At 33.2% G+C, this 19,880-nt stretch overlaps 1 protein-coding gene across 1 annotated transcript in view; it reads left to right on the top strand.

Annotated features, from left to right (window-relative positions):
* The window catches only part of LOC140437679 (uncharacterized), a 49,781-nt gene that overhangs the window by 12,674 nt on the left and 17,227 nt on the right, over positions 1-19,880 (top strand). Inside the window, exons 3-4 of the mRNA XM_072527330.1 lie at positions 5,848-5,991; positions 8,347-8,496. Of these exons, the coding sequence (XP_072383431.1) occupies positions 5,848-5,991; positions 8,347-8,496 (294 nt within the window). The remainder of the gene's footprint in view (positions 1-5,847; positions 5,992-8,346; positions 8,497-19,880) is intronic.

Below are 19,880 nucleotides of genomic sequence, written 5' to 3'. Positions count from 1 at the left end.
AGTTGAAATACCTAATGTTTTTAAATTTTTCAGGAAGTTTATTATACAGTAATAAACCACGGACAGTAGATGACTTACTACTTATTTCTAAATGTCTATAGAGTACTACAAACTGTCTCTTATTTCTTGTGTTGTGTGAGTGAATATCATTGTTATATAAAAAAAGGGTGTGGCAGTCCAGCGGGACTGCCGGTAGAAGTTACACTTCTATACACGCATTCGCCGTTACAAATTTATTTGGGAGTCAGTCTGCACAATCATTACATATGTAATGCTATAGGTAAGACATAGCAAAAAGAGAAACAGAATTAATAACAACTTACTAACAATTAATAAACAACATTTGACCTGTAGTAGGAGTATAGTAAATGAAAGATTGAATCAATATTTTGATGAAAATGTATATTTTTATTTTCATATATGTATGAAAGGAGTTGAATGCAAAAATTTTTTTACACATACTCTGCAGTAAAATTCATTGTTTATTTTGTTATTAATATAAAAATATAATACAATACACTGCAACATAATTCAATATAGTAATACAATATAAATTAAAATGCAATGTTGATAAGTATTTAAAAATGACAATAATATACATAAAAAAATACACTAGAATACAGTGCAACATAATTCAATATAATAATACAATACAAATTAAAATGCAATATTGATAAGTATTTAAAAATGACAATAATATACATAACTTTTCTATTTACGCATGTGTTTAATTTACCATGTAATAATATTAATAAAAAAGTCCTCCCCGACTGGGAATCGAACTCCGGTCTCCCGCGTGACAGGCTAGGATACTTGACAGTTCTGGGTCATACAATGATTTATTGAGATTATTATTTTGAAATACAAAAGACTAATATAATTATGAACATTTAATAAATAATACAAAACATATCACATAAATAATAATATTAATAAATATTTTATTATATATAATATATGTATATATATATATATATATATATATATATATATATATATATATATATATATAATATATATAATATTAAATATTATATATAAAAGGAACATTTTTATATTCGAGAGAGGAAGAGAGAGAAAATATATCTTCTGTCTCTCTCTTACTCATTATCTTACATATGTAATGATTTCACAGATTCACTCCCATACAAATTTCTAACGTGGAGCGCGCGTATAGTCGTATAACTTCAAAAATTCTATGATTCTTATGAATTAGTATCAATAATTCCAAATTGTAAATTCCATACATTGTTAATACATTTAAATCTCTAAATAGACTTTTACAAGACCAACCATACGGAATACCTGAAAGACATTGTGGGCCTTGATACTTCTTTTGGAACTTGATACTTCTTTTATACTAGGAGAGCCACTCCAGATAATTATACCGTAACTCATTGGTGACTGCAGTGTAGTGGCGACTTCAGTAAAATAAAAAAGACGAATATGATGCAGACTAAGTATTCTACCCAAATTTTTCATTTGATGACACTTATGAGTTGAGAGCCGAAAGTCACTCCCAAAAACAGTACAGTACAATTCAAAATACTCTCACAATTGATGACAATACTTAGATCAGGTTTAATAGAACTTGCACGGGATGTAAATGATACAATATTAGTTTTGTGAACATTGAACATGAGCGATTGATTACTGGACCAACCAGAGAATATCTTTAGTGAGGTTGTTATTTAATCTTGTAAAAAATTTGTGTTTATTGCGATATAGCATTGTTGAGTCATCCACATAAACTGATACAAATGCATTAGTCATTATATGTGGTAGTTCATTAATATCCAAAATAAATAATATCGGCCCAATATGGAACCCTGTGATACTCCATTCTTATTAACAATCGGAATAGACATTGAAATGTTGAAGTCATTTTTTATTTTAACTATTTGGTGTCGGTTTTTCAAATAGGATCCAAACCAACTATGGCCAACTCCCCTAACACCATATCTGTACAATCTATCGAGGAGTACATCGTGTTGCACACAAACAAAAGCACGACTGAGGTCACAAAAAATTGAAGTTGGATTTTCACTGTTTTCAATTGAGACTAAAACTTCTTCATATAGACTGTTAATGGTTGTAGAAGTAGAAAAAGTATTTCAAAAACCATGTTGATGTTTTGTGATAATTCGGTTGATATCCAAAAATTGATCAAATTTTATCCAAATGATAAAAGTTTTTTTAGCATTGCATATTCAATAATCTTAGATACCACAGATGGAACAGACAATGGTCGAAAATTTGACATTAATTCAGGTTAAGATTAAGCTTATTCACCTTCTGTCTGGTAGTTTTTATTAGCATTTCGACCACCATACTAGTGCTCTATATGTAATTATAGGGCTGACTACAGTCATATATAGCGAGTCCATCCGTTTGGGTTCCATACCACATGACTTCCCACATATCCTTTAAGATATCAAAAGAAAAGCTTCGCTTTGTTGGTTATTCTTACCAAATTGACGTTCCATGTAAGCCGCTTATCTAGTACTACCTCATTATCCTCTTTGACAGTTTCTCCATACAGTGCGGGCATCCAGTTGTTATCTAGATTCCGTCTCTTTGTGAACGTGACTACTACTGTTTTGCTAAGATTGATAGAGAGTTTTTCCCTGTCACACCACCTCACCTAGTAAGGGTATTTAATGTTCGTTGAAGAGTGCTGGATAGACCATGTTCGTATTATCCTCTTACCATAATTAGAGGAGGATAATTACAGGAGGGGAGAAAGTACTCTCCCTGTCAGCTCCACTTAGCTATTTTGGTCATAACCTCCTCCCCATGCAGGTCTGTTAGGTTCATAACTAATATTTAAAATGGTTATGAAACATTTTTCGCGTGGCATGTTTTTCACTGAAGATTTTATATTCTCTAATTCCGATTTCTAATCCGGAAATCCTTTTCAAAAAATTCTGAAATAAAATTTTGAAAAATTGATATAAGATTTTATTTAAGAATTTTTTGAAAACTATTTCCGGATTAAAAATCTAAACACCAAAGAGAACAAAAATGTCATTTGTATTACAATTAATTTGCGTTTATATTCATCCATAATTACCAAATCGCAAAAGGAAATGTTGTAGGAAAAGTGCAAGAAAATATCCACTATTTTGTTATGTAGAATCAAAACATTTCCGATTGTTTGGTACTTTTAATTCCAATTTTTGATAATTATTTATTATTAGACAGAATTATAATAATAAGAACATATAAACTAACAGATAGTGCTTATTGAATAGCAAATTCATAAATTATAAATTATGTCCAACAATTCCTAAATTTGAAAAACACGGGTTTTTTAAAATCTACTAATTCTAAAAATAGCTGTGTTTTTTGTTTTATGGATTAATAATCGCGAATGTCACATCAAGCTCTTATTAACGACGTCTGGACACATAGCGTCGGTTTTAAGTTTCATCAGGCGTCGCACATGTGACTCAATACCTCTGCTGATGTATAGGTAATAAGCCAGAAGGTGACTGAGTTGACGGAAATAGAATGTGTTGACAAACTTTAGTTTGCATTTTTTTCGTTCCAGTAAAGTCTGAATATTCTGAGCAGTCGTGCCGTAAAGACCTACCAATCACGCAAATAATGCAGGTTTACAAAGAAAAAGTGGGCTGGTTTTAGAATTTATGTACTCAGAATGACGAAAAACGACCGATTTAAAATGTTTTTACTTTTTTAATTAACGCCAAATTTTTAGTTATTTTAGAAAAATTGAAGATATATTAACAGGGTCAAAAAAAACGGACTAGAGATAATTATAATAGGGGCAAAAGATACCGGACAAGAAATAAATATTCAAAGGAGAAAAAAAACTAACACAGACAAGAGTTTAACATATTTGGGAGTTGCATTGCATTAAGCACAGATGGAACAGAAGCACCAGAAATTCAAAGAAAAATAGTAAAGGGAAACGAAACTTATTTGTCACTCGATTATGTATTCCGCTCCAAAAACACACACTGGAGATCGAAAATCAGGGTATAAAAACTGTTATCAGAACAATAGTATGTTATGGATGCGAGATATGGGTGGTGACAGAAAACACAAAAAAGAAGCTGGACGTCTTTGAGAGAAACGTCCTAAGAAAAATATTTGGCACTATTAAGGAAGAACTTTGGCGTCAGATGTCCATCGGGACCGAGACGTCAACAGGACAATCCACGTTAATGACATAAGGCCTGTACCGTCTCCCAGAGATGCAGAGCACCAGACTAAGGAAGGTCCTACAGACAACGAAGAAGCCTTCATCCTGCTGACTACCTGGGGTGGATGGTGACGTTATTTATATCTCGTTTAGGCGGGACGCCTCTTCAAGATGTGGGCACATCAGTATGCGAATGCTGTTTGTGTTTTTGAAGGATAGATTGAGAAGACGAGTGTCTTGCTAAGAAGCAGTAGTCAGTCAGTGTGGGTGTCGTTGTGTCGTTTGTGGTGTGTGGTGTGAAAGGTTGCTAGCCATGCTGCTTTGAGGGGGTACTATCGTGTGTTACCAGCTGTACTTTGGGAATGGCTCTTTTGATTGAGCATTTTTGGCTTGCAGATTGTTAAAATCTGCGATATCTTATTGGTGTCGCTTCTGAAACTCGTTTTCAGCCAAATTGAGAAGTGCCGGTAGGAAGGGAAATTTCTTAGCGGGGTGTCTGGTGAGTATGTGTCCTAGGTGGTGTCAAGATGTTTTAAGAACCTTCTTTGCTCTGTTGGAACTTTGTTACGTTGCAAAAGACATAATTATTGCCGAGAGTTCGGATTCTGCTCGCTATGGTGGGTATGTTTGCCAGTTGGTGGAGTAATGCCGACGGATAGTCAGCACGCTTTCTCATGATCTTTCTCAAGATCTTGCGTTCGGTAGCTATGATGGCGTTTATTTGGTGGTTGTTCAGTGAGGAGTAAAGAACAGCTCTATATTCAATAATAGGTCTGATGTAGCCTTTATAAGTGTGTAGGGGAATCTCGCTCTGTGTACCCCAAGATTTGCCTGATAGGTCTTCCAGGAGTCTAGCCCTTCTTCTCACTCTGTTTAGGATGCGATTTAGTTCAGTATCCCAATTGAGGTTGCTCCGAAATTGAACACCCGAGTAGGTGACCGAACTTTGAAACGGGAGTCTGGCTCCATAGAGCTCTATCAGGTTGTCTTCATCTTCAAACCAAGAAGTTCCCGGGCACCTGAAGAGGATGGCTTGTGTTTTGATTGGGTTGAGAGTGACTCTCCATTTGTTGTCAGAAATGTCATCCAATTATGAACAATATTGAATCATCTGTTTAAATTTTTATGACACTTCTCGTTCTAAAATAATTTCATGTAAATACAATTAAGGAGCTGCAAAAAGAGTATTAGTAAAACATTTTAAGTTGAATTTTCATGTTTATACTTTGGAAGAGCTTTTTAAAACAGCACGTATTAAAAGCTTATGGCTTTTTACGAAATAGCCGTCACAGTAAACATTTGAAAGAGTCCAATTACGTCACGAGAAGAGTCGTTATACAACATGTAAACTTTATCAATTTGAAGTTTAAATGAATAATAAAATAACTTTATGTAATTTTAAAAATATTGGTATGAAAAAAGGTACGAAGCTTTGCGTTAGTCTACAGTACTGTACCACTTTTATTTTCACTAATTTTTACTACTTTGGTTATTATTATTAATGTTTGTAAGCCGTTCAAATTTTCAGCAATGATGATGGTATCGTCTACATATTTGATTTTGTTAATTGAAATTTCATTCAGTTTATACCAATAGTTTCAATGCTTTTTTCTATTGATCTTACTTCGTAATAATGTCAATAAACAATGTTAAAACGTTTTAAAACTAATTTTTTTTAGATTAGTCAACTAGAATTACAAGTTGATTTTCTGAAGAGCATGAGAAAGTCAGAATGTGAAAGGCGAAATGAGGCTTTACAGGAATGCCATAATATGTCCAAGAAAGTTAGCGTGTTAGAAATAACTAATAACAATTTGATGCAGGTAAGAAAATTCCAAAAATCTATAATATAGTGTTTCCAATTTCGATCAGGGCATTGTAAAATTCACTTACCTCGCAAAAGTATTATAGTTTTAAATTAATATCCAAAATTTGTAAGTCCAAAAATTATCACACTGAATTATGCTGCACTTTACAAATAATCACTCACTTATATCACTAACAAAAGATCCCCCCGTAAAAAAACTTTAGAATAATTTATAACCGCGCACCGAATGTTTGATATATCATTTGTCTTATCAAATACGAAGACAAGTGCAACGTTAGAACTAAATTGCGTATACTACTTAAGTCATTTCAGTGCTTAATGATATATAAAATTTTTTTGTGGGTATTTACAGCCTTTAAAATATTATAATGAAGCCCCGGTTTTCCCTACGTAGGACTTAATATCAAATTTGGTTCTTTTATAATTAATTGTAATGTAGGTGTAATGTAGGATAGATTTTCATTTCTAATTTACGTGATATTGGCAAGGATCTTTTAAATATAGCTATTATAATTATGCTAACAGTTTAATAAGAGATCATATATCTAAAATATAATTCAAAAGCTCTTTATTGACGAAATTTTAGTTTTACAATCTTTTATGTTAGTAGTACCACATTCTAAAACCAAAAGGTTATGCAGTAAAGCCTTTACTTTCTTCTCATTTTTCTTATTCTTCTTGTCCTTCTTTTAATATGAGGTCCTATCATTTCTGTCATCTGTCTCCTTGTGACCTTAATATCCAGCTGTTATACCAACGTTTTAGTGGCTTACCAAGTGGACGTCTTGAATATGATTTATGTTTTGTGGGCCAGTTTGCAATTCATTCTGGATTCGTTCCACTCCCAATTCTCTTAGCGTGTCATCCTTACGTATCCTATCATTTAATATGGTCTTGACGTAGGTCTTATAAATTCACGTCTAAATCTCTACGGTAATAATTTATTTCTCCATATTATGTCCTGCAAACACTCTGATATTGTTGCGGCTTTTCTAATCTAAATGTTCCGTTCATTCATTATGCTTCTGATCCTCGATATATGTACCCTACCTAAGTAATTGAAATTTATCACCTGATTTATAGCGAGCTCATTTATTACCAACTTACATAGTATCAGATCTTTGGATATTAGCATATATTGGGTTTTTGACACGAAATTTCATATTGTTAAACCGGCATCCATCCTGAACCCTGCATTAACTTCGTTTCCACTATGAATGATTAGCTTCATTAATATGTTAAAAAGGCATGGGCGAAGGATATTTTCCTGTCTGATGCTGGATAAGACTATACGTTCTTGTTAGACGCCATTTTGTTTTTTTTGCCTTGCTAGGTTTATGTCGACCCCTTCATAGAATAACGTTGTAACTAATATTTTTTGGCGAGATTGAGTTACAGTGTTCTTCTTGTACAACTTTGTATAATGCTCTATCCGCCAATATGGTCGGTGTGGCTGTAACTGCATATATAAAAAAGATTCTGAATGGGAGTATCGTAAATATAAAAAATATTTGAATTATTTATACAATAACCTAGTAACCACAGATACAACGTTAAACCAAATCCAATTTTCGTTGAAAAATACTGTATCGTACCATAGTTTATCAAAATAATTCTCATATTTCAAAAACTACACCGTAACTGTTGTTACAATTTTATTATATATAGTCTCATTTCCTTAGAAAAAAACAACAAAATTATATTTTGAATAGACCCTAAATATTTCTAAAATAAACTTTTTGATTTGTATACCGAGTGGATGTAAAAAGAACATCCTACCTCGTCTATTGCAACATTAAGACAGTACCGTGAAATGTACAACAGTGAATTTAACAGTGAGTTTTTTAAACCAAAAAAAGAAAATTTATATCAAAAACAAAGAGACTAGGATTATTATCAAATAGTACCTTCATGTAATTCTTCTTCTTCCTCCCTTTCTTCTTCCTTTTATGTAAACATGACTCTGTCTGTTTTTCAATGTGCCTTCAGCAAGTTGACGTTCTATCGTTTACGTGGTCTTCCTACTGATCGTCTTCCTATTGGGGAACCGTCTTAACTGCTCTATTTGATGTCATTCGTCTTATACGATCATTCCATTCTACACTTTCTACTCATCTCTGCTGTCTGTTTCTTTTGCTGTCAACATTCTTCTCGTCGAGTAGTAGAGTAGTTATTTTTCTCCCATTTGGTATCCTTTTTTAGTTATTACTTTTTTTATTATTTCATCTATGGTTGAACAATAGAGGACTAAGGGAATCTTCCTGTCTTATACCATTGCCAGTTTCAATAGGGTCAGTTAGTTCTTTACTTTATATAGTTTATTATTGTAATTTAATCATTATCATTACAGGAATTAAAAATCATTCAAGACGATCTGGTAAATACAAAGAAAAACTTAACTTTGACCAAACTCGATCTGATAAAGACTACAGACCAATTATCAAAATCGCAAGAACAACTTATGAGGCGAAGGGAAGAAAAACTCGATTTAATATCAAAGGTAAATAATTTCCTCTCTTGATAAATCAAGTTATTCTTAAATAATTTTATTCTAATCTGTATTCCATTGTATTGTGTTGTTTTATATTGTATTTGGAAACAAATATTCTATTTGGATTTTAGAATATTTCATTTCGACGAGTTTGGATCAATCATACCTATTAGGGCTCTAACATACTTATTTCTTAATACTGCTCTGTATATATTTCTTTCCAAAGAAACACAGTCCAGCCCTGTATTATACTTCTTTTCGTTAATCGTTTCGTATTTATATATATTTACTTATATTTACCTATAGTTACTTTATCGACAATAAACTACTGAAGTTTTTGTTAAATGTCTAAATGTAAATTTGTGTTATCTTATAATGCAACATTATTGGTACAAAAAAAAAGAATTTGAATAAATTATTTTTTCACACCTGCATAAATTAGACCCGTTTTTATTTAGACAATATCCGTAGTGCTAATTCTAGTCGTCAGTAATCTAGGTTAAAATACATATCAATATCAATAATACTGCAATTCTATATAACTATCTTCGAAAATCTATATAAAGTCAAAAAACTAAATATAAAATGTACGAACTCTCTGATGAAATATCACTCAGTAGGTACGTCCCCTGATTGATCATAGAAAGCTTTTTTATAATCTTGTTTTTTATAAACTAACCTCAAATACAGCTACATTTAATCTTTCGAGTCCAAAGCTCTTCGAACAATACCAATTCTGTATGGTCTGTTTCTAATCAGACATGTCATAACGACGTTAATATTTCATTCATAACAGAATGGAATCATCAGTGCTAAGAAAAAAGTTCCATAAATAATTGTCAAATATTGAGAGAATTGTCCAAACCACTATCAGTTACTAGACGAAAAAAGAGTCCGAAATGATAAGATACGATCAACTTATAGCAATCTAAAAAAAAAACAAATGGATAAGCGAGATTAAGAATTATGAAAAATCTTTATTATAACCAGAGAGCACACAAAAAACTAAAAATACCAGCTTCTGTAACTGGTATTTTGCCGTAGCGTTGGAGCGAATAGCTAGAATGTTTTTCAAATAAACTTTTTATAGCAGCTGTAAACAGAATACAAATAGTCATGATAATCACCAACATTTTACAGAAGAGGATACCTTAAGAAGAAGAAACTAGTCGTCTAAACAGAACCGGGACCTGGAGATAAGGTGAAGACTCGGAGAACCGTTAACGGATGGTATCCACTAGAAGCCCCTTGCCACTCATACTTACTGAATACGTTTTTTTCTGTTGAGTAAATTGTAAATTGACGATGATAATAATAATAAAGAAGCGTATATTACATTACTTCCTCTATTACTACAATAATAACTATGCAACGTAATATGTCATGACATAATCAATGGCGTGAAATTGATTTTGTTGGGAAAATGCAAAGAAATTCCGACATATTTTTAGTTTTGATGTTTATATACAAAATCCCGGCTTTTTATTCCTACAAAATATTATTTTGGCAATATTAAAATTTCCGATCTATAATGGATAAGATTTCCATTCAGTATATTTATTTTTTTCCAAAAATTTCTGGATTCGAATCCCATTACATTTTATTAAAACAACTCCGCCAAATTCCAAATAGGTAATTTTGAATCAAAACATTACATCACCATAAAAGCGACCGCGGCAAAAATATGTGTGGTACTCAACCACAAACTGCTGGAAAATCCAGTCTCCCATAGATGCCTATTTCCGACTTATTTCCGGTTTTTTTATCTCATAAATTTCTATACTATAAAAACCAATATTGCTAATTAAAATAAAATTCCCAGATCGATCATCTTGTCATAAATATTATTTATTAGGTATTGTTGATGATGGCTTGTATTATACGCAAAGAATTGTTAATAAAAACGCTGGTACAAGTTGTTACCATATTTTTTAATTTGACAGATTAATTAAGTTTTTATAGGGCCTTTACATTTCGTTGAACTCACTAATTTTACGTCTATGTTGTATATATTATTGGCAGTACAAAAATTTATGTAATTCAAGTTCAAGATTTTTCCTACAAATTATTTTTTTATACTATACGCATCAACCACGCACGGTTATTAGCATCAGACCTGGACCGGCCCGCGGGCCAGTGTGCGTTTGTTGGCTTATATCCATAAAAAAATTACGCTGAAAATTTTTTTGAACCTTTACAATAATGACCGTTCCCTTAATTTTTTTAATTGCTCCCGATTTCCCCGTTTAATTGATTCAAACAGTTCAAAGATCGAATTAAATTCTAAAAAACTTCAGAAAGAAATCTATTGACTACGAATCACCATGAGTTTTCTCAAATTTTTTGAACAAATACACTTCTCCAAGAAATTAACGCACCACTTCAATAAATCAATTTTATTTGTAAACAGTCAAAGAATAAAAAATAAAACTTCACCAGATTTATTCTACATTTTATTAGTAATTATAACAATTTGTCTAATCAGCAGAAAATGTTGAAGTACAGGAGAAAAAAAAATAAAACGGAAAATTCTAAAAAAATATTGATAAGAAAAGTAAACTAAAATTATGAAAAAAGTCTTAATAACGAGTGTTTCCACCGCTACTACGTATAACAGCCTCACATTGTTGGCCCATACCTAAAATTAATTGCCATATTTCATTTTGGTTTAGTTCTCTCCAAATCTGGATCAGCCTCGCTCCCACTTCCTGTAAGTTGTTTGGTTAGATCGGTGTCGCTCTTAATCGCCTACCAAGGATATTCCAGAGATTTTCAATCGGATTTAAATTTGGACTATGTGCTGGCGATTCCATAGTGTTAATTTCTACTTCTTCTAGATAACTTCTGACGATCTGTGCAGCGTGAGGTCTGGCATTATCTTGCATTAGTAAGAACTTTTCACCGATATAAGGAGCGAATGGTACTACATGTTGCCCCGGGATCTCCAATATGTACCTTTTAGCTGTAACAGTTCCATTTTTTATGACCACTAGGTCCGTACGTGCGGTCAAAGAAATTCCACCCCACACCATAACGGATCCTCCACCAAAAAATGTGGTGTGTGAGATGTTACACTGAGTATATCGTTCGTTGGGTCGTCGCAACACACGAACACGTCTGTCGTTATTGTACAAACAAAATCGGGATTCATCAGTAAATAGCACTCGTTCCCAGTCAGCCTCTAACCAATTAACGTGTTCTCTGGCAAAATGTAGTCTCCCCTTTCGATGCTCTGTAGTTAATAGAAGACCTGGGGTGGCAATCCTAGGTGTTAAGTTGTATTCCCTAAGTCGATGGCAAACAGTTTCAGTACTAATTTGTATAGAATGCACGTCTCGAAGCTGAATTTGTAGACTTCGATGTGTTACAAAACGTTGTCGAAGAGCAGAAACTCTTAAAAATCGATCTTGAATAGGTATAGTTACCCGGTTTCGTCCTTGCCTGGTCTGCGAGTATGATCCCCTGTTCTTCTTCGGTAACTCCAACCTTCTTCCGACAGTATCACTGCTTGGGCACATTCATCTCGGGTTAAATTACGTGATTGACGCTCCATAATAAACACAATTAACAATAATCAACAATTAAGCAGTAGCCGAATAAAATTCGTGAACATTTGGAAATTAGTATATTTATAGAATTAGTACATTTGTTGCTTCTTTTAAATATAGAGTGTAAGAATAGCATATACAAGGGGCTTGCAAAATATAACATTACAATGAAAATTTTTATTAACGCTAATAAAATATTTTAATATTTCAAAGTGGTGCGTTAATTTCTTGGAGAAGTGTAGATTCTTCTGTAGAAGAAGTTGAAAAATTACTCATACTTATTAAAAATTTATTGAAGTATAAAAAAGTATAACAGAGTATAAGCAACAGTGAGAAACTCATCGTCTTGGCTTGGTAACATTTTTGTCCACTCTGTTTATAATAAAAATAAGGTTTTTATTTAATTGGGAATTGAGTTTTAGATTTTCGGACGAGAATAAGCATAATCGAAATGTTTATTTATACTGTCAGATGCCTTCACGAGATCAAATGCTATCCTTCTTTTATTTTCTTCTCTTGTCATCTCACATGAATTTTAAAATAATATTTGAAGTAGACAACCAAAATAGACGAGTGAAGTCTTCTGCGCCTCAGATAAATAGATGTCACATTCTCCGCTTAAGATCCGAGGTTAAGTGAATTCGCATCATAGCGACAGAACATTTTTCTTTATTTTTCGTTTAGAAGTCAGGAAATCCGGCCGAACAGTTTGGTTCACCCGCCAGAAATAAAAGGAAAGGATTTAGAAGTGTTTGTGTTTTTAAGCTTGAGGGTTTTCTTAATTTCTGGATTATCTCTTGTTATCAAGCTGATGAAACATGTCCAAAGCAACACGTCCTGTCTCCTTACAGGACCAAAGCTAACACAGTCTCCCTCAGGTCATTCCATTATTCGTCATTAAATGACTTCCATATGTACTACAATTAAAGTGTATGTTAAAACAAGCATATTTCACTGTAAGTCTTTTTTATTATTTTTTGATTTTTCTTCTTAAGAAAATTAACAAAAGCTGAAATTTTCTCAAGGTATTTGTCGAAGTAACAAGTGCCACAGTGAAGTATTAAAAATATATATCAGTGTATTTGGAATGGGGCATATTCTTTTATTTCGTATATCTAGAAATTTATTAATCAAAGAATAACCATAATTTTTTATTAATATTTTAAATTTGTATGTAGATTATATTAAGAAGTAGATTCTACTATACATATCATGATATGATAATGACCAAGGTAAATTTCTAATTTTTTATATATTTTGTATACCTAAAGTCCGTGTCACACGGTCAAATATTTGATCAAACTACTTTGAGCAAACTGACGCAATGACGTCATAATTACAGTTTGTTCAAATTTTAAAAATGTGCCTGTCACACGATCAATCAAATTTGACCAAATTGACCAAATCTTTCAGTATCACCCAGTTGTCAATTAGCAGTAAACAGTAACCCTGAATGAAGAAAATAAATAAATGGAGAAGCTCATCTTTCAGTATCACCCAGTTGCCAATTAGCAGTAAAAAGTAACCTTAAATGAAGAAGATAAACAAATGAAAAAGCTGATCTTTCAGTATCACCCAGTTGTCAATTAGCAGTAAAGTAAACAGAAGTAGAAATTTATCCCTGGTTGTGCATTGCCTAGACCAAGACGAGCATAACCTTACATGTACTGGGTAAATGATTATATAATCGAAACCCAAAAACAAACGAAGAAGAAGAAGACCAAATTGACGTATTACAATGAAATAAATTGTCCTTTTTGCTTATTTCTTTTACTTGCGCTTTATTTACGATTCTAATTTTTCTTATCCACAATAAAAATAAAAAGGTTGAAAGGATCTTTTATAATAATCGGGATGATTCCCATTCTATAAACAGTATTTTTCTCGATATAAATCAATTATGTAGAAACTTGTTCCTGGCTCCAAGATATTTTAAATTTTTATTTTTATTTTATAACAAATTAGGAAGATAAATAAAGTGTCACTGTGTCAAAGACACTGTCAATGTGCTGTCAATCAAAGAAAAATAGGAAAATGAATTTTATCACTTTATATCTAACTGTTGATTGTCACTTTTTATTTTTTTTTATTTAATATTTTTCGACCAATGAAAATTAAATTTTGATCAAACTGACCTTGAAAAGTAGAAGATCCTCTATTTTTAGAGGATTTGATCAAACTCAGCATGTGACGTCATGTGCTGTCAATTTGACCGTCTGACACGGACTTTGCATTTTATGTAATTTGAAATAAGTAGTGGCACTTTAAAGAGAACAGTCTCACGCTGACTCTGCCAATGGTGTGTGATGGGGAAAGAAGCTTGTAGTCCGTTAGATTGTGAGATTGGAACTTCAGATTGGAGGGCGCGAAAAATTTGCAGTATCTCCAGTTGTAGAAAACGTAGAACAGTCTATTTTCTAAAACGGGGTAACTCGATGAAAAATTAACAACTTTATAATTTTTATTTTCCTGAAAAATCTAAAAATTCACAATTTCTAATTTTATAAATTTTTGAGCAGTCGTTTGATGAACCTTCATCTTGTTCTTGCTCTTCCTCTTTTTATTTTGTGCTTGTTTCCAGTTCTCAGATAGTCATCTCTTTGCTTCGTGTTTTGTCCTGTCCATTTTCTCTCTATTCTCTTGCATGACGTTTTCTATAGTTTTCTATAAATATAGGATAAGACATCACCCAAAAAAAAAATTATGTACGCCTTGGACACAAAATTTAATTGAATAATAACATATAAATGTAGAAAGCAGTAAACGACATGTTTGATTTGCACCTTGCACAATTAGTAGATTATGTTACATTTATGCGTCACCCTCCCCAATTTCTTGTCGTACTATAAATATCTGAAGCTCTCTACCATCTCGTATTCATGTAAGCGATCTGCTAATTGTACAATAGGAAATCTGTCTTCTAACATGATCTTTGCTTGATTTTATTTATTTTTAAGCCGACTTTCTTACTTTCAACGACTTAAATACTTCTAATCTGACCTTACTGTGGCCTCATCAGACTCTAATAGATTTTTATTAAGTGTAACTAGGTGTGTAGATGCGTTAATATTTATTAGAATCGCCAAAAATTTTGTCAAATAACGCAATCAAATACCTTTTGGTTGTTCACGAAACAGCGTTGGTATCTGAAATTCTCTAGACTTAGTTAATTGATAAGTTAAGTTAATAAGTTGTCGCAAGTTAAGTAATTGTTATCGGGTACCCTTTTCTTTTACAAAACCTTGTTTTTGTAAAGGGGTTAAGGAGGGAGTGTAATGGTCATCGTATTGTCGTGTATTGTTCGTCTTCAAAGATCTATGTCTCTGATCATTTCTTTTAACTCATGCATAGGTATTTTGCATATTCTGGTAATTTGGTCTTCCATCTTGTTGGGGATCTTCTTCGGATCTTTCTTTTTAAGGATATATAGCATGATTTTACTGGCATGGGATATAAGGCATAATGTACGACAGTTCTCGTATCTGGTAGTAGCTCCGTTTTTATGTAATGAAATAAGTATATGTAGATTGAAGAATACCAGTCACTTGACTATTTTCCTGTGCTCCATAAAGCGGCACAGAGAGAGTAGATGATCTGTATTCCTTTGTCAGTTAGCTATTTCAGTAGCTCTTCTTGTATAGCATCAATACCAGGAGATTTATTTTTCTTTAGCTATTTGATAGTGTCTTTTACTACGAAAACGGTGCTATGGACTCTTTCTTCTTCTTCTTCAAGTGCCCTGTCCGTTGCGAACGTTGGCTATTAACATGGCAATTCTGATCTTGTTTGCGGCGCTTCTGAATAGTTCGACCGATGTGAGCCCGAACAGCTTCCTCAGATTTTGGAGCCACGAGTGTCTTCTCCTGCCTGGCCCTCGCTTACTGTCTATTTTTCCCTGGACAATCAATTGCAGTAGACGGTACTTATCGTGTCTCAATATGTGGCCTAGATATTCAAGCTTTCTTTGTTTAATTGTATTCACGATTTCTTTCTCCTTTCCGATTCTTTCGATTACCTCTATGTTGGTGACATGTTCGGTCCAGGATATACGAAGAATGCGTCGGTACACCCACATTTCGAATAATTCTAGTTTTCTCGTGAGCGTCTCCGTCAGCGTCCAGGCCTCCACACCATACAGTAATATCGGAAAAATGTAGCATTTAACTAGACGTAGTTTTAGGGGAAGAGACAAATCTTTGCTTATGAGGAGCTTTTTCATATTGCTAAATGCTGCTCTAGCTCGTTCTATTCTCGCCTTAATTTCTGTGGCCTGTTCCCATTTTGCATTTACGTTGGTGCCAAGGTACACATAAGATTCTACATGGTCAATTAGTATGTTACTTATCCGTAACTGTCGAGCAGGCTGTTGCTTCCTGCTTATCAGCATCCACTTTGTCTTCTTGAAGTTGAGGCTCAGGCCGTATTCCTCACTAACTGAATAAACTCTTTCCATTACCTGCTGTAATTCGTCTATGGTACTGGCAAGGATCACCGTGTCGTCGGCATATCTTATATTGTTCGTTAACTCGCCGTTTATTTTTATGCCCTCATTTGCATTTTCCATACATTTGTTAAATATTTCTTCGGAACAAATATTGAATAGGAGTGGGGATAATATACATCCCTGACGGACACCTCTTTTGATCTGCACACTTTCAGTGAGTTCGTTGCCAATTTTTGCTCTTGCTGTTTGACCCCAGTATAGGTTTGCCACAATTCGAATGTCCTTATCGTCAATACCTGTCTTTCGCAGAATATCTATCAATTGTTCATGATTGACATTGTCAAATGCTTTTCTAAAGTCCATAAAGCACAAATACACGTCCTTATCAAGGACGTGTATGGACTCTTTGGCATAGTTAATTGACTATTTCACTAGACTATTTTTAACTGATAAAACGTTATAGCAACGCCACGTTTCCTACTGACAAAACTCCTTCATGACGGTCTTTTCTCAGCGAAAATGTTATGAAAGATTCGTCACCAATGTGTCTGGTAATTCTATTGTTGTCAGTTTGACAAACGTCATTGAGGCGTAATCAATTTTGGACATACATAATGAATCCAGACGAAAAATCAAGATTTAGATGCCAGCCCGGTGAAGAAATCAAAAAAATGGTTTCGGAAAATGTCCCATTAAACACGCAGAGGTCCAGAAGCTCTATTTGGACCCAATGTTCGCTGTTCCTACGGGTGAGAAATTTTGCGCTTGAAAGATGGATGTACTTCTTCTTCTTTCAGTACCCTGTCCGATTATCGAACGTTGGCGATCATATTGGCAATAATAACTTTGTTTACGGCGGCTCTAAATAAATTAGCGGTGGTCTCTTGATACACCGTATCTAAGTGGACAAAAATGTCAGCTGAAAAAATGGGAATAGAGACAAAAAAACATAAAATAAACCATTCTCATCGATCTTCAGCTGTGGATTTCAATCACCACAAGAAGATGATCGAAAATCTAAGAAAAACAAATGAAGCTGCACCTTCGAATTCCCAAATGCTACAGGTCAATAATACACAAAATCATGCTTTGGTAGAAAAGAATGGGCAAACTACCATAGCTTATACTAATTGTACATTTAATATTGTTAACAAATAAATAAAGATTATGTTTCGTTGATATGGTGCATTGTCTCGTGAAATGGTCTTGTCGAATATCATTCGAGAGAAAATTATTTACCGGCAAAATTTTCTTTTGGTTTTATTTAAGTTTGTCGCGTTTTTGCAATTTTCGCTTATGAAAATTTGACAAAATCACTTGACTGACGTCTCGTGATTCAAGTGTCAAAATTTAATACGCGAAAATTTCCAGGCAACAAAAATTTTTTCAAAGTCGGTTTGTAGATTTCTTTGTTTATCTGGCAAAGAGTTTAAATTTTTGAAATAGATCCATTCGGTTCATTGCGAAAATCATATTCTTCAATTCCCGCACATATTTGGAGGATATAATCTTTTTTTATCTTTGCTCAACTGATTTCTTTACTTCATTCCTTATTTCTTTTGAAAGTCTTCTGTGTTCATCGTCCGTGCCAGATCTAATTTTATATCCTTTTCTGCATTGAATTATAGTCCAAGTACCGCCACAGTTTATGGTTCGTACTAGTCGCTAGGTAACTTCGTGTAACCTTCTGGCTTAGGTTTATTGTTAGGCTTTTTAGATCACGCAAGCGCCCCTAATATGGCTTAAGTAGCCGGTACCAATGGCTTTACGTGCCCTCCGAAGCAATTGAAAAAATTCTTGTCAGTACCGCGAATAGAACCTGGGCTTTATAGCTTCTTAAGACAGTACAGCCGGAGAGCTAAGGTCGCCACAATTGATCTGATTGAAAAGTTTGCCTTTCAGGTTTGTTTAAAAGTTTTGTATTTTTAAAAGGTCTAGGATGCTAGATAAGGAGTGCCATAGATAGACAAATAACTCGCGGACGAACTGTATTACTGTGAATTAAAATAATACAGAATGCAAATGGGGCTAAATGCTTGGGGAGTTTATGTGAAACAGGATATTTAGTCGATGTACACAAATGTTCACCGGTTATTGCATATGGAAAAAACAGAACTATTATAAGTAGTGGCTCGAGGTGGGATACAATTAAATTTAAATTAAATGAACGGTTAAATTTTCATCACGGCTTATAGAAAATAAAAAAACTTCGTACGATAATACAACTTTATAATGTAACTTTATATTATTGCTCTAATTAAATGCTATTTCTTACACGAATATGAGTTAATTATTAGCTTGACCGTAGTTTACACATAAATAAAACCACAAGTATCCGGTTTGAAACTGTTACGATGTGGTACCAAACACGAATTCTGAATTTTTTTATAAAAAATAGAAAAATCCTTTAATTGTAGTTATGTATTTGAATTTTAAACAGATATATCAATAATTATTCACCAACCAAATCCTATTTCAAATTCTCGGTTTCGGTCATCCCAAGATCGAAAGCAAATCCTTTTCGCAGGCAGGTATTTTGTTACCATTCTAACACTTTATTGTTGTTCAAACGTTTCGGCGAATTGCCATTGGAAATCAACACTTTTTTAGTAGAACCAAACTATCATGTTATAATATTGCTATCTACAAGTAAAAAGATACAAAAACAGTGAGATTTCTTATGAATATTGAAGCATGTGGCTTATTTCTAGTGAAGATGTAAATTTTGTCAGTGTCGCAGTAAATGATTTTATAATTAATTACAATCCATCTAATTTACTTACCGTTGCACGTCATTATCATTGACAGAGATCGAAGTTGACATAGTTGCCAAAGTATAAAAAAATCTTTAATGTAAATAAATAGAAACAAAACAAGTGTTAAAAAATAATCTTGTTAAAAACAATTAGCCGCTTGTATGCGTCGTATAAAGATGTAAAATGGAATACTTAAACAAAAACAACACTTTTTTCATTACTTATTAACATTAGTCAACACCGCAACTGTCAAATAAGTGTTACCAATTTATGCCAAAATATCACCTTCCGTTCGATTACAGTTACAGTGTGTTCCGAACAAATGTTCTTCATAAAAACGCTTTAAAATGCATTTATAATAGCGACAAAAATAAACGAAAGAATATCTCTGCAAGATGAACAGCAAGGATTTCGGACAGGAAGATCAGGCATGTTTGAAGTTTTTGTAATAAGACAAATAAAAGAAAAGTCGCTGGAATACAACAAACCAGCATATATGTGTCTGATAGATTTGAAGAAAACGTTTGATAGAGTGAGAATTCGGGACGCGATACATTTATTATATGAAAAGGGAATATCACTGGATTTAGTAAAAACCATTGAAAATATATATAAAGATAACATAGCTATGGTAAAATATAAAGG

Source organism: Diabrotica undecimpunctata, chromosome 3, assembly GCF_040954645.1.
Source record: "Diabrotica undecimpunctata isolate CICGRU chromosome 3, icDiaUnde3, whole genome shotgun sequence".
In the NCBI taxonomy this organism is placed as follows: domain Eukaryota; kingdom Metazoa; phylum Arthropoda; class Insecta; order Coleoptera; family Chrysomelidae; genus Diabrotica; species Diabrotica undecimpunctata.
Note: the sequence above shows the minus strand (reverse complement) of the source record. Positions and strands in the feature narration are given on the sequence as shown.